The following is a 24,462-nucleotide window of genomic DNA, read 5'->3' as shown; positions in this document are numbered from 1 at the left end:
AAATTGTGCACTCTTGGACCTCAAAACTTGGGGCTTTTGCAGAAATCGTGAAATTTCTGCAACATTAGCCTATACTTGATGCTCGGGAAGATGTATTTATGCAATTGGAGTAGATTCACTGTAGAAATTTCGGGTCATTTCACATTGGTGATGTATTTTGAGTTGTTTTGAGATTGGACAGTGAAATTTGCAGCTGATTTACTGCTAAGTGGGAGTCTTTTGAGTTTTTGGATGCTTCAAATGTTGAAAAAGGGCAGTTTTTCTTGGTACATGTATTGCTGAATACTCACTCTGTAGTGAAACAGTGGTAAATACGGCATTTGAGTCATTGCATTTGGGAATTTTGGTGATGTATTATTGAAGTGGGAGCTGTCCTTAATGCAAATGTATCGGATTTGATTCGTTCATATGCTGTAATCAGTACTTGAGACTGAAATTTGTAGCTCCTTTGGAAAGATCGTATGCTGGGTATACTCTTTCTAAAGGATTGCGATGATGCTTTAGAAGAATATAAGCCTGCTACTTTGTGAGATGAGGATTGGACTAAAATGAATAAAAAGGCCATTACTTACATTAAAATGGCCGTCACAGATGATAAGTTGATAAAAAGAGGCCTAATATTGCCTTTGTAGTTTGGGAGAAACTCAAGCACTTATGAGAATACAACTCCTGTCAATCAGGTACATCTCATGCGGAAGTTGGTCAACTTGAAGCTTTATGAGTCCAAGCTTGCCTCAGAGCATTTGAATGCTTTCAATGGTATTTTGAGTCAATTACATGATACAGGTTTACTAGCTTTTGATCCTGAATTGAGGGCTACCTTCTTGCTCATGACCTTGCCCGATTCATGGGAAGCATTGGTTGTGTCGTTGAGCAATAACCCCAACTTGACATTTGATGGTGTACATAGTTCTATTCTAAATGAAGAGATTAGATGCAAGGCAAGTGGGAAAAATAGTGGATCATTAGCCTACAATGTAAGAGGAAGAACTGAAAAAAGATATAATGCTGCAAATAAAAACAAAAATCGCAGCAAAAGCAAGGAAAAATAGCAAGATGTAACTTGTTATTAATGTGGTCGCAAAGGGCATAAAAAGCTCGATTGTAGGTACTTTAAAAAGGAACAAGAACACAAGAAGCAGGCTAATGCAAAAGGCAAAAAGAATGACAAGATGACAGCTCTATCCCTAAAGAGACAAAAAAAGTAAATGTGGTGTCTAGTGTTGTTATTGAGGAAATAGAAGAGGATAAAGATGTTGATGGATAAAGATGTTGATTTGCTGGTTGCATTTTCAGATTCGCTTGCTATGATAGTGGAGGACATGTATATCACTAAAACAGATGTGATAGATGCTTTGTTGTCAGCTCATGATGGCTTGTCACAATCGTGGATTGTTGGCAGCGGTGCTTCTTTTCATGTAACTCCATCTCTAGAGTGTTTTTCTACTTATGTAGAAGATAATCTTGGAAAAGTCTACCTTGACAACAATCATGCATATCATATTAAAGGAATGGGCACCATACACCTGGCTATAGAAAATTGTCAGGAATTTATTCTTCATGATGTTAGGTATATACTTGGCATCAAGAAGAGCTTGCTTTCTGTTGGGCAGCTAGACAACAAAGATTACTTCACTACTTTTGGTAGTGGTATGTGGAAAATACAGAAAGGATCTATGCTAGTCACTAGAGGTGGTAAAAAGGCTTGTATTATCTCTACTGCAAGGCACTTTTTGGAAAGTTTGTTGCAGTTGTTGAAGTACAGTTGTACATGAAGTTATGGCACAAGCGTCTTGGACATACGAGCCAAAAGGGTTTGCAGTCTCTAGTGGTTTCTGTTATTTTGTGTCTTTTATTGATGACCATTCTAGAAAACTATGGGTCTACTTGCTTAAGTAGAAAAGTGAGGCATTGGATGCTTTTAAAAGGTTTTATGCATTGGTTAATACTCAAAAAGGCTTAAAGTTAAAATGCATAAGAACAAATAATGGGGGAGAGTATGTATCTAAAGAATTCAATAAGTTTTGTGATGACAATGGGGTTAAACGAGAGCTTACAGCTCCTTACAATCCATCATCTAATGGTGTGGCTGAGCGAATGAATCGCATGTTATGTGAGAAGATTCGGGGCATGTTGTCCATAGCTAATCTCTCGCAATCGTTTTGGGGAGAGGCACTTAAAACCGCGGTGCATATTTGCAATTGATCTCCACATTGTGCACTTGAAAGTGGCATCCCTAAAGAGGTTTGGTTTGGCAAACCTGCTTCATATGACCACTTAAGAGTCTTTGGCTATGAATGCTATGTACATGTATCCGTTGTTAGTAGAACCAAACTTGACATGAAATCTCATAGAGGCATCTTCATGGGTTATGGAGATGAAGGTGAAATGGGCTATAGAGTTTGGGTTCTAAGCATGAAAAAGGTGCTACGCAGTTGGGATGTGGTATTTAATGAGTCAAAGCTACTCAAAAATGTCACATCTAATGACTCAAACAAAAAGAAAGTTAAATTTCAGCATGATGAGTTACTTGAGCAGCCATCAGCCGCCGAAAATTCAGCTCCTTTTTATGCTGATTTTGACAATCAGTGTATCATTATTGAGCCAGATGAAAATGGGCAGCAAGGAGATGCTGAACATCAGCTTGAGTACCAAAATCAGCATGCTGAAAATGAATTACAGCAGCCTGAAATTGTATTACAGCAACCTGAACATGCAGTTCAGCAGCCAAACAATGAGGTCATTGACATTCCCTTGGATGTGGATCCATTGCCTGATAACATTGATCATTGGGTAAGAAGGTCTACGCGTGTCAGAAGACCTATACAAAGATTTGATCCTTCTTTGGACTCCATTTTGCTCACAAATGAAGGTGAGCCTCTTACGTATAAAGAGGCCTTATCATGTGAGTTAAAGAAAAAGTAGGAGCTAGCTATGCAGGAAGAAATGAAGTCATTGTATCAGAATGATACTTGGGATTTGGTTACATTGCCCAAGGATAGGAAATCCATTCCTAACAAATGGGTCTATAAAATCAAATGTGTGGATGGTAAACCCAAATACAAAGTCAGACTTGTGGCTAAGGGCTATATACAAAAGGAGGGCATTGATTTTCAGGAAGTGTTTTCTCTTGTTGTCAAAATGACCACTCTTCGAGTATTATTTGACATTGTAGCATCTATGGATCTTGAACTTGATCAAATGGATGTTAGAACTGCATTTCTACATGGTGATCTGGAAGAAGAGCTGTACATGAAATAGCCCGAAGCCTTTGTTGTACATGGAAAGGATGATTTGGTATGTAAGCTTAAGAGAATCTTGTATGGTTTGAAATAGGCTCCTAGACAATGGTATAAAAAATTTAATGCCTTCATGCTCTCACATGGATTTAAAAGTAGTGCAAATCACTACTTATATATTAAGAAGGCTGATGATGGAAGCCTTATTATACTTGTGCTTATGTGGATGATATGCTTACTGCTGGTAAGCATAAAAGCTAGATTAATGCATTGAAAAGACAGCTGAATTCAGCCTTTTCCATGAAGGATTTGGGTGCAGCTGAACATATTTTGGGCATGCGTGTAACATGAGATAGAGAGCAATAGCTCTTATTTCTCTCACAAGAAAAGTACATTAGCAAAGTACTTGATTGTTTTTCTATGGCTGATGCCAAGTCTCTTCGTGTACCTTTTTCACCTTATCTTAAGATTAGCAAAGCAGATTGCCCAAAAGATGATAAGGTAGCTAGTACTATGAAGGATATTCCTTATGCTTCAACTTGTGGTTCACTCATGTATGCTATGGTTGCCACTAGACCTAACATTGCTTGCGTAATGGGAGTTGTAAGTAGGTTCATGTCAAATCTTGGCAAAGTACATTGGGAAGTAGTGAAATGTATCTTATGGTACCTTAAGGGCACACAAAGAAAATGTATTTGCTATGGCAAGGGTACGTTAGATTGCAAAAAATAGTAGCACTCTCTACCATTGAGGCTGAATATATTTTAGCCACTGAAGCTTCAAAAGAAGTAGTTTGGCTTGGTCGTTTGGTCAAGGATTTTGGGCTGCCCACCAAAACACATGTACTCGGATGTGATAGCCAAAGCACTGTATGCCTGGCTAAGAATGCCATGTTTCATGCACGTACCAAACATATTGATGTTCGGTATCATTTTATCAGACAGGTTCTGGAGGATGATGGTCTAGTCACCCTGACTAAGATCAATTCTCTACCTCCACCATTGGAAACAAGAGGCTTGAGAGCCAATTTGCTCTATGAAACCAGCCTTTCTTCTCGGATAGGGTGGTAATATCTAATTAAGCACTCAATTACAACAATCGATAAATGATCATAAATTGAAATGTACACTTTTACCTCAAAAATCTTGGACAAAAGACACCGTGTTTGCTCCAAAATTGGCACCCCTTGCAGTATTTTTTAAACTTATATTGCCAATGGATTACGTTCAAGCTTAGATTCACAATCTCCTTTGCTGATCCAAAAGCTTCTTACTGTCCAAACAATCAACAAGCAATCTGGGCCAATTGCCCCTTGATTTTCACCAAGACTTACTCTATAATGGAATCCCAACTGGCCAAATGTCACCCCAAATTTGCAATGGATGCACTGGCATTTGAAATCCTTGACAATTCCTTGAATTTCAGGTGCTGATTTCAATGTGCATTGTCGCAGCACGTAGGGCTGAAGGTCAGCACAGGGGTTTGGCAAGAGAAGAATGTATGGGGGTTCAAGAGCTTAGACTTTGAAGATGGTAGAGATAAGAGAAGGGTTGAAGGTTTCAAGCCAAGTTCTTGAAGATAAGAGATAACAGGGTGTAGGTAGATTCAAGGAGAGGAGTAAACGGAAGAGAAGGGGTTCGAAGAGATTGAAGATGTAGAAGAATACTCTAAAAAAGAATTAGAAAATATAGAAGAATACTAATAGAGATGAAGCTTGCCAGTTTCTTTCAGCATTATGAGAAAATATAACTCTAATAGATAAAAACGGGTACAAAATAATACCTTCCTCTATGCTGCTCAGATCACCAATCTGATGTTTCCAATGGCTCTGAAAGGGGGGTTAAATACCAGGACGCTTGGCTAGAATCTTGCTAGATCACTTCTTCTTCATCTTCCACTTTCGGAGTGCTGTTTACTACCTGAAAACAGCGATCGCGCGTCGCGCGATTTCGCTAATCTCTTTTTTTTTAAACATAAAATCCTCTCAAATTGGCTGAAAGCTACATGCTTTCTTTTACATGTTCTCCTAATCTAGAAGTTATCTATAGTTTTATGGATTTTTACAAGAGATAATATCTAGAAGATAAAAAATTGACTAAAAACTTGTCCGAAAAATTCTAATATTTTGAACCATGGACACTAATACTAATGCCTAAAGTGGCATTGGCTCTCTAAATCTAAAAGAAAGTCACACTCTAGATTTTTTTACACGGTGTGCGCGTAGCGACACTACATCTACCCCCTCCTAACCTGCACATCCTCTGGCATGTGCCAAAGTCTTACGGATTTGCAGTGTCAGAAGAAGTATCTTTTGCTATATCAATGTCTTCATCTTCTGCCTCTTCTTCTTCCTCTATGTCTTCATGCTCTTGAATTATATTTAAGTCTTCTAGCTCATATGTTGAACTTTCTCTTTGTTTGAAGAGCTTGATTCTTTTTCCAGCTATGGGTATCTTTATGCTTGTTCCATCCAATTCAGCCAATGAATATGTGGCATTGTCATGAACGACCTTTACCACATATGGGCCAAACCATCGCTTTACCATCTTCCTTAAAGCACTGTATTGATTGTCTAGACTGCTGTCATAGACAAGCACCCAGTCATTTTCTTGAATTGCTCTTGGCCGAAGTTGATGTCGCTTATCAAATCTTCTTTTGTTCTTTAGTCTTGCTGTCTTTAGCTTCTCAATAGCTGCTTGAACATCTTCAGACCTTCTTTCTAGCTGCCATATGCGCAAAGTTAGCAACTCTTCTCTACTAATGCCTTCCTCCCAAGGTAGAAGACTCCATGTGAGAATAGATTCTTCAATTGGCATAATTGGTTATTGTCCATACATAAGTTCAGCTGGCATATAGCCAATCACTGAACTGTGAGTAGTCCGGTCAGCCCATAATGCAAAAGGTAGCATTTTAGGCCATTCTTTGATCTTTCCTCTACAAGACTTTGCTAGAGCTTTGAGAATAGGTTGATGACCTCTCTCACTCTTTCCATTGCCTTCAGGGTTGTAGGATGAAGTTAAAGCCAACTTAATATCCAATTGAGCAAAGAAGTTGCATGCCTCATCAACATCCAACTCTGCTCTATCTGTAGTTATTTAACCCACACAACCATATCTACAAAACACTTCTTCAAGCAAAAAACGACAAACAGTTTGAGTGGATTTGGTTGTTAAGGCTTTGCCTTTAACTTGATTGGTTAGATCCTCTCTTGCAAGCACTAAATATCGCATATTTCATATTCTTGTAGGCATGGTTACGAGATCAATAACCCATCTATAATGTATAGACAAAGGATAAGTTGGTTGTAACCCATTTGGATGCTTGACCATAGAATACATTTGACACATATAACAGGTTTCAACAAAATGTGCTATGTTCCGATACATGTTTTGCCACTAATATTTTTCTTTGACTTTGCTAAAGCTTCCCCATATGCCTCTATGGCCAGCCCACAGGCTTTCATGAAATTCCTTCATTACCTGTTGTTGCAATCTTTTGTTACCTAAAACTCGGACAGACGCTCCTTTCTTCTTCTTTGTGTACTTCCATAGATGTCCTTCTTTAATAAAAAAGCCATAAGCTTTCCTCTTGATATGTTTGAACTCCTCATCAGTCCAAGTCTCCTTCTTCTTCATTGTGCTCAAATATTAGCCAATCTTTAGCCAATATTCTTCAAGGAAATGAACTAGAACTTGAGCAATGCAATGAGCATGCTGGCTTCTAGTTGACCATCCTGTTGTTTTCAGCTTTGGACCAATATATGCAGTAACTGAAAATGTATTTTCAGCAGCCATGGAATGAAATTCAGCAAGTATAGATTCTTCAGCTTCATCTTCTTTCATCAGCTTTTCTTCATTGTCATATCTTGTACATGATAGCATGTCAGCAACTGGATTCGCCTTCCTTGTAATATGTTTTAATTCGGGGTTGAGAGACTTAATATATGCAATCCATCTTAGCATAGCAATGTCGGGTGTAGAGCAGTTGGCAATCATGCCCAAGAGTGGAAGACAATCAGTTTCTACCACTACAGAAGCACCTATAAAGTATTCACAATCACACTTTAATGCTGTTATAACTCTCCACAATTTCCTTTTTACTTGTGCATACCTTCTTTGACGTTCATTGAGAACTTTTGCTCCAAAACGAATTACATTCCTGCTACCTTCAAGATCCTCTTGGCCAATAGCCCATCCTATCCCAATGGGACTTGTATCCACAGTAAGGATGATGGGTTGACCATTTGAATAGTGAGCCCTTTTGAGAGTGGGGGTTGAAATTAATAGCTTCTTTAATTTACGCATAGTGAGAGTATGCTCTTTATTCCAAGAGAATATTTGGCATTTTCTTAATAATTGATAAAGATTTTCGGCTACATGAGTAAAATGTGGTATCCATATAAGATAGAATACACATGCGTCAAGAAATCTTCTTACCTTTGAAACATTTGTGCATTTTTCTTGCATTTTGCTGATGGTATCTATCTTGATTGGAGAAGGTTTGCGTCCATAGGGGCCACATAGATGACCGATCACTAGGACTTCTTCTACACCAAAAATCGACTTAGCTCCAGAAAGGGTAAGATGTACCTTTTCTAGCTTTGTCAAAATCTTGTCACAATCTTGAATATGGTTAACTACAAATGTCCTGCAACCATCTTTGTCAAGCTCCTTATTCTTTTCATTGACTTCACATCCCTTGATAGATATATCATCAAGAAATGGAAGAGTAGGTTATGGAATAAAGTCCCTTAAGACTTTGTGCATGGCATTCATCATATGGGCTACGGAGTTTGTTGCACCTTGTGGTAGAGTGCATATGCGGACCAATCCAAGAGGTGTCTTCATTGTGGTAATGTCTCGGCTTTCTAATGAAAGCTGAAATTGGTCATATCCTAAATATAGGTCGCCCATAGAATAAATTGCTTTACCTGCAAAAGCTTCAGCAAACTCATCAACAATTGTACCCGGACCAACATTTTGGATTGTGACACGATTAACAGGCTGTAGATCTTGAATGAATCGTAAAGATCCATTTTTCTTAGGCACAGTAAACCATCGGTTTGAGTAAGGAGCTGAAGAAGGTTTTAAAATCTTCATTCTGATCTCATTTAGAAGTTCCAATAATTTGGGTAAATGCGCCCTTGGAACGGGAATGGGCTTGAGGTTCCAAGGCACATATGGGACCGTAAATATGACCATAGGAGCCACAATATTTCGATCCACACAGCCTATTTCACTTGGTTGAAAAGCAAAAGCTTTTCCATGTTTCATTAGCATTTGCATAAAAGAGTGTTTTTCAGCTGGCGAAAGGAAAGAATTTTCACCTATTTTGAGCTCTTTTATACTTTCAGATGTGAACTTGTGACCAATGTTGGAAGGATCATGAAGACTTGGCTGATTTGATGCCCTATCAGCGAGTCCTTCACTTTCAGGAGACAGTTGGACTGCCACAGGTTTGACTTTCTTATCCACTGTCTTATATTTTGTTTCCACTTGTGCTTCAGCCTTGTTGAGTAAACCATTGTCTTCCTGTTCAACAAATTCTTGAATTGTTTGATAAAAATCCAATGTACGTACTTCTATGGACTGATTTTTTGTCTGATTTTCTGCATGAGCAGTTGCATATATTTCAACCAATGTGTCAGTAGTAATCAGAAAAAGAAAAAAGCCCGAAATATCTTCATTTTCAGCCATCATGTCATAAGTTTTCGGCTACCTTTTTATATGACATAAATATTTTCTTTCAACCTTAGTCATGGCCGGAAGAGACTTATAACAGCCCATACTATTGGCTGTACATACATATAAATTTGCTAGAGACAGTTTTTGTTGCATGAGGAGGTTCAATCTTTTTACATGACGCACTACCATAGCCTTCCTTTATAGTAGTGCAGTCCGAAAACCCTTGAATTCTTGGGCATTAGGAGGCACAGGATAATCACGCAGTCGATCTTTGTTTTGATGATGGTTAACACAGATAGTAAGCAATTGGACAGCTCGTTCATTATCCTTGCTTCGGATTCGAGCATAGGAAGAACCATCATCAAGAGCTTTTGTTTCCGAGCGGGCTTTAGAAATGTAAGGTTGCCCAAGAATGATAGGGTAACTACAAGAGTCTTGAACAAAAAAGTGAAAATTGTTTTTTATGTCTTCAATAGTTACTTGCACATTAGGACATGCAGCATATAACTCTCCAGAAGAGTTGTTTGCAACTCTCATTCGCCAACCTGGATCAATATCTATGAGCCATCCGCCACTTTCATAGAGACTCCTTGCCACGACGTTTATCTCCGAGCCATGGTCTAAGAGTGCAATACATGGTGTTTTTCTTTCTCCAATTTTGATGACTGTCTCCGTTGTTGCTCTTGCCCAATGCGTATGGGAGTAGTGATTGCTTGGAATGAACCAAGCCTCTTCTTCCTCATGCATGTGCTGTAGACGGCCTTCTTTTTGAGAGGTGGGTTGTCCAACTAGTTTGGACCAGCCGACCATTACATTTTCAGCTTTCACTTCTTTAAGTTTTGCATTCATGTTTTCTTTATCTTCAGCTTCAATTGCTGCAATTAATTCTTTAATTGCTTCAAGTTGAATTCCTTGTGAAGTCAACTTCTCTTCATCCTACACAAAAACTCGAAGAACTTGCAAAAAAGCTCAATTGCTGCAATTAATTCTTTAAGTGCTTCAAGTTGAATTCCTTGTGAAGTCAACTTCTCTTCATCCTACACAAAAACTCGAAGAACTTGCAAAAAAGCATGCACTGTTTTTTCATCACCAACGTAGTCTTTTCCTTTTGATTACATTAATAATTACATAATGGAATTCACGTTTGGCAATTCCAAGAATTTCGCCTAAGGTGAATTCAATTTTGCTTTCTAGAATTCGTTCTTCTAGGACTCGTTTGAGATCGGTTGCAGATTCTATGTCAGACTGTTATTTGTAGCTTGGCTGCTTGCCTTTCTTCTTTTCTTCGGTCTTCTTTGTTTGTGGTGCATCTTCCATCTCTTGATTAGGGGTTATGTTTTCAGCAATCTTTGGTTGTTCAGGTGTTATTCTAGTTACCCGTTTTGGAGGGCCAGAAGAGGAAGGCTCTGGTTCATCTTCTCTTCTTCTCTTTTCTTCAATCAAGACTTCTTTATGATTGACGTCAGTCAAATATGCAAAGGCAGAAAAAGAATCTACCGGTTCTTTCCAACCAATTATTCCTCGAATATACTGATTGGCGTTAGTCAAATCTTCTTTGACTGCTTTACCACGTTTCATTTGATCTAGTGCTTGCATCCATACTTTAGATTGCACATTAGCTTTACATGCATTCAAACTTGATTTAATTGGCTCAATTTGCAGCCCATAGGTAGTTGCATCAATTACTGCATAGGCATTCTTTACAGCTAAATCTTCTAATCTTTTCTTCATTCCACCATTGCCAAAATTTGGCTCCAGTGGAAGACCAGTTTCAGTTGCATGAATTTTTTTGTCTTTCCAAAAAACGAGCTTCTGTGCTTCAGTCTCATGGAAGGCAGAACACTCCCTCTTGTCATGTTGTTAGCTATCACACCAAATACAACGCTTCTTAAAACCTTCTCTCATGGGTTTTTGAGTTGATGCTTGTCCTCGCTCTTCGACTTTGACATCCAGCTTCTCTACTTTGAAACTAATTTCTGTAAGATTCAGATGAAGGTCACACATGCTTTTAATAAGTTCATCCATTACATCATTTTTAGAAGGAACAGAAGAAGAAAGAGCTGGTTGATTAGTCAAAAGAATAGGGGATTTTGAAGGTGGAACAAGCTCCATCAATGGAGTTGTTGAAGTTGAAGTAGAGCCCAATCTTAGTCGCATCCGCTCTCTTCGAGCAATCATGTTAACTGCATCAGTAACATCTATCCATGCAGTCTTGACTCTTGATTCGGAGGTAGCATTTTCTAGGCGATCAACAAGCTTCTCTTGTAGAATGGGATCTGCAGCCTTAAGGAATAAGTCAATCTTCTAAACTTTCATACTTTGTTGGTCTTCAGCATCAAGTTGTCCAAATTTACTTTCAAACTCATAGTATAGAGCTGTTGCAGCTAAACCTTTATTGGGTTTTTCAACCCATTCAGTGAAACTTTTTTTCGTCATTAGGCCAGAGTCTTCTAAGAAGAATTCTTCGCGTAGGGTTTTTTTGAATGCAGCCCAATTCGCATCTTGTTGAAAAAGACCATGGATTCTTTCTTGAAGACCATGCTTGGCTAGTCTGGCAAAATAACGGCTCCATGCATGTTGTGGTACACCAAAGAAGAACATTTTTTCAACATATAAGTGAATAAAAACAGAGACATTTTGACCATTAAATTGTTTTAATTCACGCCCAACTTCCTCTAGGGCCATGATAGTTGTGGAATCAATCTTCTCTTCGTCTTGCCTTTGTTGTTGTTGTTGTAACATTTGGATTTGTTGTTGCTAAGTCTGCTGCAGTATGCGCACCAATTGTTGTAGAGTATCTCCTGAAGAATCCCCCATCTTGGAGTTCTCTTACATCGACCTTCACGTTGGGTTCACCAATGTCGTAGCGCGTAGGGTTGAAGGTCACCACAGGGGTTTGGTAAGAGAAGAATGTATGGGGGTTCAAGAGCTTAGACTTTGGAGATGGTAGAGATAATAGAAAGATTGAAGGTTTCAAGCCAAGTTCTTAAAGATAAGAGACAGTAGGGTGTAGGTAGATTCAAGAAGAGGAGTAGACGGAAGAGAAGGGGTTCGAAGAGATTGAAGATGTAGAAAAATACTCTAAAAAAGAATTAGAAAATATAGAAGAATACTAATAGAGATGAAGCCTATCAGTTTCTTTCAGCATTATGAGAAAATATAACTCTAATAGATAAAAACGGGTACAAAATAATACCTTCCTCTATGCTGCTCAGATCACCAATCTGATGCTTCCAATGGCTCTGAAAGGGGGGTTAAATACCAGGACGCTTGGCTAGAATCTTGCTAGATCAGTCCTTCTTCATCTTCCACTTTCGAAGTGCTGTTCACTACCTGAAAACAGCGATCGCGCGTCGTGCGATTTCTCTAATCTCTTTTTTTTAAACATAAAATCCTCTCAAATTGGCTGAAAGCTACATGCTTTCTTTTACATGTTCTCCTAATCTAGAAGTTATCTATAGTTTTATGGATTTTTACAAGAGATAATATCTAGAATATAAAAAATTGACTAAAAACTTGTCCGAAAAATTCTAATATTTTGAACCATGGACACTAATACTAATGCCTAAAGTGGCATTGGCTCTCTAAATCTAAAAGAAAGTCACACTCTAGATTTTTTTACACGGTGCGCGTAGCGACACGACAACGTGCCCTTGACTAATGGCACAGGTCCCAAAGTGGTTGCTAAACCCTACTTATTGCTATAAATTAGGGTTTATAGCAGAATTTCTCTTGCTATCTGCAAAATCTGGTTGTGATATTCTCTGAATGGCTGGAAAATGCTGAGATAACATGAGAATGGGTTGGAAATTGTGAGAGAATGCAGGAGAGAGAAATCCTTGATTTTCAATGCGAGAAAGAGCTCAAATCTAATTGCATGTATCAGGTTGCATTTAATGCGCTCGCTTGTTGTCGACAGGGGAATAATTGCTATTATCGACCCCTTGCTATTGTCATCTGCACTTGGGAGGGTTGAAACTACTGTCGTCTGTTTCTAAATGGTCCTCTTCTGTTGTTGGTTGCCCCAAAAGGTCCTCTTAGAGGGCTGCAAATCAGACTAGCAGTCGCTCCTTTCTCTCTCGCATAGGTTGGATTGAATGGCTCAAACTAGACCCAAAAAACGTTTTTCTTAGTTGCATGGGTATTTTGCCAAGTGGCAGCCTTCTAAATCCATTTTTGAGCATTATCTGGCTATCAAATTAATTTTTAAAATTAATTAATTTAAAAATTAACTTCAGCCCTTTTAACATTGTCCAAAATTAAATGTGCCAATCCATAAATAAATTGGCTAGACCATTTGTAATTTGGAGTGGTCCCCAACCCTTGTTGACCTTTAGATTGATAGTAAACAATTAATTAATGCCTAGTCCCTAGTGCCACCATTGACGCTTAATGGTCAAACAACTATCCTAGGGTCAAATTTGACACCAACTAACTATCGAAGCCTAACAAGCATAATTGTCACAACTTTTGCCTTTGATACCCATTGTATCCTCGAGGTCCTTGGCTTGTTATCATTAAATAATTGCCATGTTCAACACATGTGCTTAACAACCTTGCACATTTGATTATTAACTCAATCAAATGTTACTAGCAAGATTAAAGCATCTCAAAAATTTCATGTCCCTGTGACACTTTACATGAAGCTATGTGGGATGCTCCTTGTCCTTTGTCGTTCCTTAAATAGAGGCAAAGGAATGTAGAACATGCTATCATTGGGTGCAATTTCCCATTTGCTTAGAGTAGATAAATGGTGAATGATGGCCAAAGCCATAGTTGCCACTGACACATGTGAGGGGTGGTATGGGTTTACGTGTAATGACATACTGACCAAAACTCTTAACGAGGAGAGGGAGAGGCTTTGCTGCTATTGCCTAACCATCCACTATTTTTGACATTTATTGGCACTTTGCCACTATTGCCAAACTGTCCATTGCACTCTGCTTCGGAAGTCCTACATATTCTAGACTTGGGCTTCCCACTTCTTTCAATTTATGACCTTACTAGACTCTAGCCCCAAGTTATCTTCATCAGCAAGTCGTCTTTATTGAGGATTCTTCTTCAAGAGTCATTTTAGTAACAGGTTGATAAGAGAGAGAACTATACACGCTCTGTTTTCCTTCTATTGTGCAAGGTCCTCTAAGACAGTTGTCTCTTGCCACACCCATTCCCAATTGTGTACCATCTATTCACAGGTTCCATCCCAGTCCCCACCATCTCCTTTGGCGGTTCCCTCGTAACTTCCATCTCTTTCAAAGGGGGATGATATCCATGATGCGGCTGTGCATTATTTATTGTGATCTACATTTATTTTCAATGCTAGCATTTTTTGCATTACTCTATGCAGGTCAGCTAGCATTAAATGCTTGGTATGATGCCAATCAGCTAATTTTGTGAGCAGCAGTCTATTTATTCTACCCTCCTCATTTGGGTAGTCATCATTCTTGCGAGTTTCAGCAACACTCCAATATTCAGATTCTCCTCCCTCTTCTGGTGGTACCTTCCATCATCAACCTAATCTAGTGCCCTCAATAATGCCTTGGGCTGCATGAAGGGACTCATCCATCCTATTTGTATTCAGTATTCTTTTGGAGTTCGGTGCAAATTTTCTTCTACCATTCTCTTCTTTCATTGCATTCTGCTCTTCCCTTCTCTCTCCCTATTCATGTATCTCTTCCATTGCACATTCTCACAAGAACTTCCTCTAGCACATTGTGCTAGCAAAACCCATTTCCTCTATAGTCGCCATAATGGATGAGTTGTTGCAAGAACGCACCATGCTTCTCCCCATCCAATGCCTTGGGGAGATAGGTATCTCTGTTCGTACTAGCTCTTAAGCCATCAAAAGAGAGGGGCTTTTATAGACAAGATGCAAGAGGGCAGCAAGTCCATGGATGGTCTATACATCCAATTTCACCCTTTCTCCACAAGATAAAAAATGTCATCATGCCTAGATACAGCATCCCGTCATAGTCACAAGTGATAATCAATTTTAGACTTATGGATTGCAAGGATGGTAGCTTATTTGTGTCCCATAGTTTATTGAATTTTGTTTTACACATTATATAAAATCACCGAATACACAAAACATGATCAAATACTTTCACCTCATTTGTGATGAAACTAACTATAAGACACATGTCCTTAACAATCTTCTTAACCTAATCTAGATTTCCAATATCTTCCAATATCAATGTAATGGGAGGCACATGGGGTCCATGCAATGATTGGAAATTCGGCTTCTAACAAGCTTCCCACCATTGTTGGCGACTACTTACTCCACATTGGCCACACCAACCCACACATCACAAGAGGAAGGTGATTGCTAAAAGTGGAAAAGGAATAGATGCATTTAAGATTGAGATAGACGAGATAGATGAGGTAGATCTAACGTTAGATGAAGTAGATAAAGTAACAAGTTATAAGTAGAACTTAGAACATTAGAAGATTCAAGAATTAAGATTGACAAGTATTCAAAAATATAAAATAAAGTCACCTCAATAATTTGCTTACCTTATGTATTCATAAATGAAGGTTGCCCCTATTCCTTTTTCCCCTTGCTCCACACCCATGACCTATGAGAAGAATGTATTGAGAGGAGAAGAAATAAGGATGTTGATGATGCTGCTTTTCTTATAATCTATTGTGCACAAGCTCAACCAACTAGTTGATTATACCACTAATTGACACTAAAAAATGTCACCAACAATGGCTATACTCTCAAATGGACGAAGATCTTGCAAATAAGCCAAGGCCTCTCTAAAGATAAGACAACTGATGAAGAAGGCTCCTCGATCTCATGGATATGAAGTAACATGGACTTATGTGTAGCAGTTGGTGAAGAGGTAGATAAAGGCTTAGAGGATTTAGCTTCATCCTTTGCTCTTGGACAAAGGTGAGGGTATTTTTTTCCAACACTTTTCGTTGTGATGGTAATCCTTCCCACAATGTGGGCATTTAGGCTTCTTTGAATTTGGATCACAACATGAGGAATGTAAAGAAATACTTGTCTATAGATAACAAACACAATTGTATGACAAAGCACATACTGATAAAGAATACAGTTAGGGTTAGGGTAACTTGGAGACAATGAACATTGAAGAAGATAATGAATGAATATATATACGATGCTCAATGCAGCAAATACACTATGCAAAGGTGAAATACTAACCCTCGAACTTTTGTGTCTCAAGGATTGAGGTAGAGAGTATGCAAAAGTTAAATATTGACCCTCGAACTCGTGCCTCAAGGATCGAGGCAGAGAGTATGAGTAAGAGAGTGTGCCATACTCAGACGGATCTTGAAACACAATAGATGAGATGTTAGACAGCAGCAAACGTAGCTTAGGAGAGGTTGGATCAGTGTCTAATGGAGGAGTTGGTAGTAGAATCAGTAAAACATTGATTAGATGATGACGGGGCATGGTGACAATGGCAATAGGTGACATGCAATCGTTGACAAACACTAGTTTGGGCAATGAAAGCAAACACAATGGCAATGGCTTTGTGCAGCCGGTTGCTCGAAGTGTGGTGCTCAATGGCAATGGCTGAGGAAGGTGGTTGTGAGTGATGGCAATGGAGATGGAGGTAAGTGGCTGTGATACCACTATTGGCCCAGGTGAAGTAATTGCACGATTAATTGATAGAGAATAAAAGATAATGAATGAAAAAATTGATGCACAATGATATTCAATCATAAAATGAGAGATGATGTATTAATGAATGGGAGAGAGTACAGGTGATCACAATAAAAAATGCCACACTTGTGTACTAGTGAGCACAAAGTGCCTTTTATAATAAAAACTAGTCTTAAACAACTTAACTATCATAAAAAACCTAATTGAAATCCTAATCCTAATGTCACTTATTGCCTAGGACACTAGGGCCAACAACTGTTTTTGATAACAATTTAAATACCTAGGAAGTGTGGATCATGCATCAAACAGCATCAATGCATAGCCCATGAGATGGCCTACAGTTTTGTGGAGTTTTATATTCAACTCTTTGTATTGCACTAAGCACACAATCATTATCCCTCCGATGCTGAGGCATCATAAGTTGAGCAATATGACAATTAGAGCTACTTTGGAAGTTTCTAGACTTAAAGAAGTGGCAACCCCGAAAGTTAAGTTCAGGGTGTTTAAAGGTAGATCCTTTGTATTGTGACTCAATCATTATCCCTATTGAAATATATATATATCAGTGGCAGGTGCATAGAGGGCCGTATCTTTCCTTTTCTTGGTTCTATGGCTGCCGCCCTCTATGCACCTGCCACTGCTCCATGGTTCTGCTCAAATAGTACGGCCAAGCACAACAATTTTTAAAGAAGAAAAGCTAGATAAACATGCCACATAGCAGAGCAATATCCTAATGGAGGGAAAAACAAGGCCTCTAATAACGAACCAAAAGAAGCTGCTACAATCAAGTCATACACAATATAGTGGGAAATACAAATCATGATCCCAAGATCATCAACGATTGTCAGTATAAAGGGAAGCAAACATTGTTCTTGATAAATTCTACAAATTGTCACTAGGCAATTGGCCATAAAGAGCTTGGCTTAAAGAATACAGACATTAGACTCTAATAGAATTCCAGCAAGTTGTTAATGCACAAGATTGTAACTCATTAAAGTCAATCATACCTTACATTGGGAAGTTGAAACAATTTCAGCTTGGAGACAACAATGACAAATCTAAATACCTTTTGTATTGTAGATCTTGAGCTTTCTGATTCTTGATATGCATTGAAACATAAGGTAAACCTCACATATCCATGCTCAAAATAGGAGGTGGAACTTCCAAAAGTCAAGAATTAATTGGCAAATATTTGAATCAACAATGACCCAAAAATTTTAGGTTGAAGGTTTTCGTATACTTAAAAAAATGTTTTTCATCGAAACTGGTTGTTTGCTTTATTTTAAGCATATGTAAAAATAATTTGAATGCCTTGAAAGCAAAACAACTTAGAAAGTGGAAGACCTGCATAACCATTGAAGGAAAGGTTGGCCAATTCATTCCATTCAATTCCCCATTCTCCAAATTGACAGTATTTTTAGATGGACTGTCAATTCCCCATTCTCCAAATTGACAGTCCAAAGCCTACAACCCCATTGATCTAAAAAGTGGTTTAATGTAAATTATGATACCATGAGATGCACACAAAACAGCTTTTCACGCTTATTTTAGTATTTGTGAGCTTCTGCGTACTCTTTTTCAATTGATCAATGCACCAGCCACCTTTGATTAGGTGATAAGGCACAAACAAAAGGGCACGATCTTCACGAATTATTATTGGCTTATAATCATAATATCATCGCTTCATTGAATATTGTAAACAAATGATTTTTCTCCATGATCTCACAAAGGAAAGCTGTTTCCAAGGGAGGGAGCAAGAGAGAACCTTCATCGTCACGTCTAGAGCTGTCCTTTTATTATCAACTATGGTAATACCACTAATGTAAGAGGCAAATGCTTCTACCGATTGTGTCGATGCAATGGTCAATTAAGAAGACCATGCACTGGCTTTCAAAATCCGTCATGTTAATATTAAATCTTTAGAAATGTTTTGGTTGACATTCATGCTGTGAGGTGGAAACACTACCTTTTAGGTAGTAAGTTTTTTATATTTCATCAGACCTTGTTATGATCAACTCAAGTATGGTGATCTGATTATTGTATGTATCATCAGACCTTTTTATGATCGACTTAACTATGGTGTGAAGCTAAAAGACGCCTTGTGTTGAAATAATAGGGCTTTCAGAAAGCCAAGGAACTTGATGGAGCCATTTATGCAGCCAGCAATGCAGCTCTTATGCGCATCCAGGTCGTCAAAACGTGTAGCATCAAATAGCTCCAACTTCATACATTTTCTTGTATTATTCAACTTTCAATCTGTGTTTCCACTACAGCTAGGCGATGATGAGAAAGGCATGAAAGAATTAATGGGAGTCGCTAGGCGAGCACCTGCAAGTATAGACATGCGTGCTGCTCTTGCAGCTTTGTACTGGTCACGGGTAAGACAGTTCTCTTCTACACAAGGATGATGTTGTTGACGATCCCCAATGGAGGCCATGAAAACTTCTCATCTAGACAAGCGTATGGACATTTTCGTTTTTAGGGGGAGGAGGAAGCTGCTGAAGAGGAGTGGCGCTTCACCTGCGAGAACATCAATGCAGGTCAGGTATTCGACAACTGTGGTCTGTACAGGGACTCGTATTGGCTGAGCCGTATAAGGCGTTGGCCACCCGTTATGGTAGAGCGCATGGACAATTTTCTCAAACTGAGGTCCTCCAAGAGATGATGTTAGAAAACAAACCAAAAATCCAACACGCGCATCTTCAGCATCTTCTTCTTCTTCTTCTCTGAAACTTGTAATACGCTCTAATCGTAGAAATTTGAGTATAACAGACACCTCATCTTTACACAATTGTTTGTTCATACCAGCATACATGTGTGTTCCCCTAAAAAGCATGGCATTCCTATGTTTCCAAATGAACCTCATAGTGACTGCTCCTACTACATCCCACACGATAGCTGTAGCCTCCTCTAGGTGACCACAATCTCTAGAAAGAGCACACTTCACACCTACCTTGCCAAAGAAACTACCAAGTTCAATCCCTTCATAAGAGCACCCCATAGTCCTTTTGCTTTAACACACTCCCCAAGTAAGTGCGGAATATTCCGCATGGTGCCTACACAAAAGACACAAGGGACATTCTCCTTGGTTTTCTGAGCCTTTCCTTGGTGGAGAACTTATTCATGATGGTCTTCTAAAGTACAAGATCTAGTCTTTTTGATGGTGTGCTTATGCAAATGCACCTTTCTTCTTGTCCAAGTCCTTAGCTTGCTTTTGAGGTATCTCTTCCTCCAATACTCCTAAGTCTTGAAGATGTGCCTTCCTCCTCCTAATTGAAAGTTTGTTCTCTTAGAAGCTTCTGTTGACAAATTTTCTTTCTTGGTCTTAAGCACTTAAATAAACTTAGAGATTAGAACTTGAATAAGATGGGTCAATCCTCCCTCCTATGTAAAAGGACCTCCACCATTCACTTGCTTCAATATTTAATAACTTCCCCTTTTGAGCAATCTCTCGGAGGGGATAGCTAGAGGAGCGCATTAACCTTCCACAAATCTAGCCATTTTCTTACTTCTATATTAAACATGGCTTTGGCTTGTCGAGGATTGTCACTAATGGGTAAGAAGTTACCATCACAGGCACCATGATAGAGCCAAACCACTTGCATGAGATTGGGGTTCCTTCTCTCGTTAGATACCTCACACCATTAAGATTTCTTAATTCTCTTTTCATTTACTAGCAATCCTTTGCATAGCCTTTGAGTTAGCTATCCTAGTGTTAGATTTATTTATCCTAGTATGTGAGCACACATTAGTGTGTTGTTCAAAAGGGTTTCATCAAGCCTCAAGGGATGGTCACTTTGTGTTGCAATTCTTGGTGAATGATAATCCCAACGTGATTAATTAAGGTTGAGAAGGATTAGATGGATCTATTCTTGGAAGTCTTTCAAGACTTCTCGGACACCTCTATGTCACTGAGCATTGCAATAAAACTAAGATTTTACTCCTAGTACTTGATGATCCTCTAGATTGGGGGCTAATGACTATGGTTTCAAGGTGTTAAAGAAAGGTTAGGTTTTTAGATACCTTGATTGTCTTCTGGGATTGGGCTTAACTCAGTCCCATAGGTTCTAATGGTTCATCTCTAAAGTGAAAGTCGTGGTACGTAAGTGGAGGTTGTGGTGATGAGATTTGCTCCTATAGAAGGGTGAATGATGATGTTCTTCATATCTTGGGGTCTCATCCATACTTCCTTTAAAGGAGGGTTTGTTGGGATACTTTGTAGCTTTTGTTTATTAACATGCATGTATGTTTGGACTTTTTATTCTTGTTATGAATGGCTAAGTTATCTAGAGCAAATAATCTATGTCACACACACACACACACACACACACACACACACACACACACACACACACACACACACACACACACACACACATCCCCCGTGCGTAGGCCTAACCACCAATAGCAATTTGAGTAAGGCAAACGACAATGCACATCAACAAAAGGCTTATAGAGTTTCATGTAAGAATTTATGGACAGAGAACCTACTATTGATTTTGAATGTTTATAAAGAAGTTAACATTTTGCATGAGATAGAATCAACATGGACAAGATTGTTATTGATATTTCACAATAGGGCTTTGGCCTTATGGATCCTAAAATTAACGAGTTTAGTAGCTTACTACTTGAAATATCTAAAAAGAGTGGACATTAGTCTATAAAGAGATAATGTTCATGATAATATACAATATATGCAATCATGTGAATAGTTGAGGAGCTTGATGTTTAGGGAGACTCGTTGGCATATGTGATGGCTTAGGTAACAATTTGACATATGCTAAAAAAAGATTCTTTACGTTAGGATTGATAAATATCAACTTGCTACTTTGACTTGATAATTAGGATAAAAAGAGGCTTCATCAAAACTGTTACTTCAACTTGGTCATTGCATATAAAAAAAATAAGAATAGATAGGTTTTTGCTCATTCACACTACTAGTCTCCACAAGGGAACATTTAGAACGATTGAGCTAGATTCTTGGAGGTTTTTTGATCGTGGTCATAAGTATATACCCAAGTCCCAAACTCTAAAAGGTGTATTGATGGTTACCTATTTGATTGCTTGAATGTCTTGGTTGAACATTTAAAGTCGTTATAATTTATATTTCTTATTTGTTGGGTAATATTCTTATAATCCAATATGAAATGCATCTAAAAACCCTTGATTGGTTGGAAAAAGGTGATACCGAGTTATTAAAAATAGATGGAGAAGGAAAACCTATGCTTTCTAAAATGGCCCCCATGTTTAGATACATGATGAATTACGCATTAGTAAAACTTGGTTGTTACAATTTCTTTAGTATTGGACATAGTGGGTTTGGAAAAATAGAATGCAATTAGAGTATTCTAGTTTAGTTTTCAAACAACAAATTATTGGGAGGAGGTTCTCAACAAATTGGAGCAACCAAGGAGGACAACACATAATATAAAGATATTTCAAAGCACCACTACAACTACTCTACTATTATCACACAAGTAATTAATTTACTCTAAACAAGTTGATGTGTTGCATTTAGTGCTGGCAATAATATATTCTTGATCTCACTCTCAATGTTTGCATCTTCATGACGAGAGATCTAGTTTACAAGTACCATGCTTCAAACTCTTCATTTTAAACCTCTTGGTTGCTTTTTTAAACCCTTTATTTGCGAATGGTTAGTCTAGTGTAGCTAGGATATGCATCCCTTCTCGTTCATCCTCTCGAGTAGGGATATACTAAGATCCTACACTAGATGTTAGAAAGGATTATGTAGTGTGAACATTTGATGCCCTTTATCCAATTTGGCTAGGTCAAGCACTAACAAGAGTTATCACAAACTAATGCTTTAAGAATGATAAAAGGTGATGCAATATTAGATATCAATATCTAGAAGGAAAGACACATTTGATGCCAAAGATTGCATCGATTAGCATTGTGCATTCATGGACAATAATAAGAGTATGTTGACAGCACGGTCTATGCATGGTCAATTGTTAGATGGTTAGGAACATTAAAACTAGCAAGTGTAAAAAATAGTAATTACAAAAAATAGTAGCTACTAAGGTTTAAAAGTGTGAAGGAAGCTATCAAAGGTACTCAAGGTTACTAAAAGCACTAATTTCACAAGCTTTCATAAATAACAAGTCTAATAATAAGAAGTAATGAATTGTAATTGAAAATAGCAAGAAGAGACCAAGGCATGGCTTAGTAAATAATGGATTTTTAGATGCATATGTAAGACCTTAGTATCTCTTTAAATCTCATCTCTATTCGGTTTTTAGTACCAAGATTGATCAACATCATTTTCGACCCAACATGTAAAATACCCAAAATATGCAAAGAATGTTTATTGTAAACTTGGGTTCACTCATGTGCAAATCGTGAGAACTTGCAAGTAAAATGGAGATGTATAGTAAGTTACTATACATTGAAAGTATGTGTAGAGTCCCATGCATGCATTTTAAAATTCTATAGAAGTCTAAAGATTGAGCATTGTAAGTGGAGAAGAGAGGGACATGAAAAGATTGAGGGTACCCATTCAAAAGGAAACCTGATGTATATACTATTTAAAATTGAGTAGAGGTCTTATTATTGTGAGGCCATTGGTTTATATATAAACTTGAGAGATCTTGCTATCTTTTTTTTTCTCATGTCTTTCCTGCTTTTCCTTTTTCATCTCATGTTCATCCTTTTGTGCAGAGCTTGAGGGAACCATAGCCTTGCGAGAGAGAGAGAGAGAGAGAGAGAGAGAGAGAGAGAGAGAGAGAGAGAGAGAGAGAGAGAGAGAGAGAGAGAGAGAGAGAGAGAGAGGACCAAAGAAGAAGCTTCTATTTGAAGTTCTTGCTTTTATTCATCATCTTCTTTTCTTTCTTCTCAATGTGGCATTCTTGGAAATAAACGATGGATGAGATGGAAGAGGTAACTTGAAGAAAACCAAAAGAGCATCTCTTTAATTGTGATGTGATTGGAGTTCCTCTGAATGGAGTGCACTATGGCAAGAGAGGTAGATTATAGTAAGCCTATCACATCGTTCTTTAATTTTCCTTGGCTTTCTTGCATTTGTAAGCTTGAATACACAGAAGGTTGGCCAAATACCAAATAAAGAATAAAGAGAGTTCCCATAAATTGGGCTGTGGGCACTCGTGAACCTGTGACATGACCACTTCTAACATCCTCTCTCAAAGCATAGGTGAACAAGCAATGAACAAGAATACCTAAGATGCACCATGGATACTCTAGTAGTGTGCACTCTACTAGATATGCCTTGGTAAGAAAGTACTTTGAAGAAGAGGTCCAAATGCCATAAGCCCTCTATGAAAGCAAAGTAGTCAAGCTAGCCACCTACACCTCCTGTAGCCACAAGCTCCATGGATAGCTTGCTGTGACATCAAGATTCCTCCAGTAGAGCATTAGCATGCCCTTTGGGTCCCCTCATGCGACACCATACGAACACATCATGTCACTCGTCCCTAGCATGAACTTGGTAGTGGACACACTAGTCCAAGGTTTGGATTTCCAGAAGATGTGAACTTAACGACACACATCAAATCCACTCATAACAAAAGAGTATTAGCATGCGCTCTCTCCACCCTCACACTTGACCCTTTTGGCTAGGAGCATGTGAGGGGATGTAGTATCACTAAAGCTGAGAAGAACCATCCAATGGAGCCAGTGGTAGGCCCTAAGTGAACAAAGAGGATGCAGACACACAAGACGTGGTCTTGTGCTCCACCAAGCACAATCTGGATATCCACCACACAAAGTAGCAACATGCCTTTCGTATCTTCCTTACCACACCATTCCGTCTTGTCACCTTCATATGCAAGATGACAACATTGCTCCATCATGATATACGTAGAGATGCCTTCAAAGACTGGAGCAATCCAACACCTTCTCTGAAAAGCAATAGTGAGTGTAGGAA

The 24,462-nt window shown here is 38.5% G+C and overlaps 1 protein-coding gene across 2 annotated transcripts in view; it reads left to right on the top strand.

The window, feature by feature from the left end:
• The window catches only part of LOC148019497 (uncharacterized), a 31,975-nt gene extending 12,606 nt beyond the window's left edge, over positions 1-19,369 (top strand). The window contains exons 4-6 of one of the 2 annotated variants that reach the window (XM_087700763.1): positions 18,676-18,747; positions 18,833-18,937; positions 19,042-19,369. In XM_087700763.1, coding sequence (XP_087556889.1) covers positions 18,676-18,747; positions 18,833-18,937; positions 19,042-19,224 — 360 coding nt within the window. In that variant the 3' untranslated portion in view covers positions 19,225-19,369. Of the gene's footprint in view, positions 1-18,675; positions 18,748-18,832; positions 18,938-19,013 lie in introns of both variants that reach the window. The other variant, XM_087700764.1, reaches the window with a different exon arrangement.
• Positions 19,370-24,462: the final 5,093 nt, after the last annotated feature.

The sequence above is a fragment of the Lygodium microphyllum genome, chromosome 19, assembly GCF_053477565.2.
Source record: "Lygodium microphyllum isolate KBCC chromosome 19, Lygodium_microphyllum_v1.1.10, whole genome shotgun sequence".
Lineage (NCBI taxonomy): Eukaryota > Viridiplantae > Streptophyta > Polypodiopsida > Schizaeales > Lygodiaceae > Lygodium > Lygodium microphyllum.
Note: the sequence above shows the minus strand (reverse complement) of the source record. Positions and strands in the feature narration are given on the sequence as shown.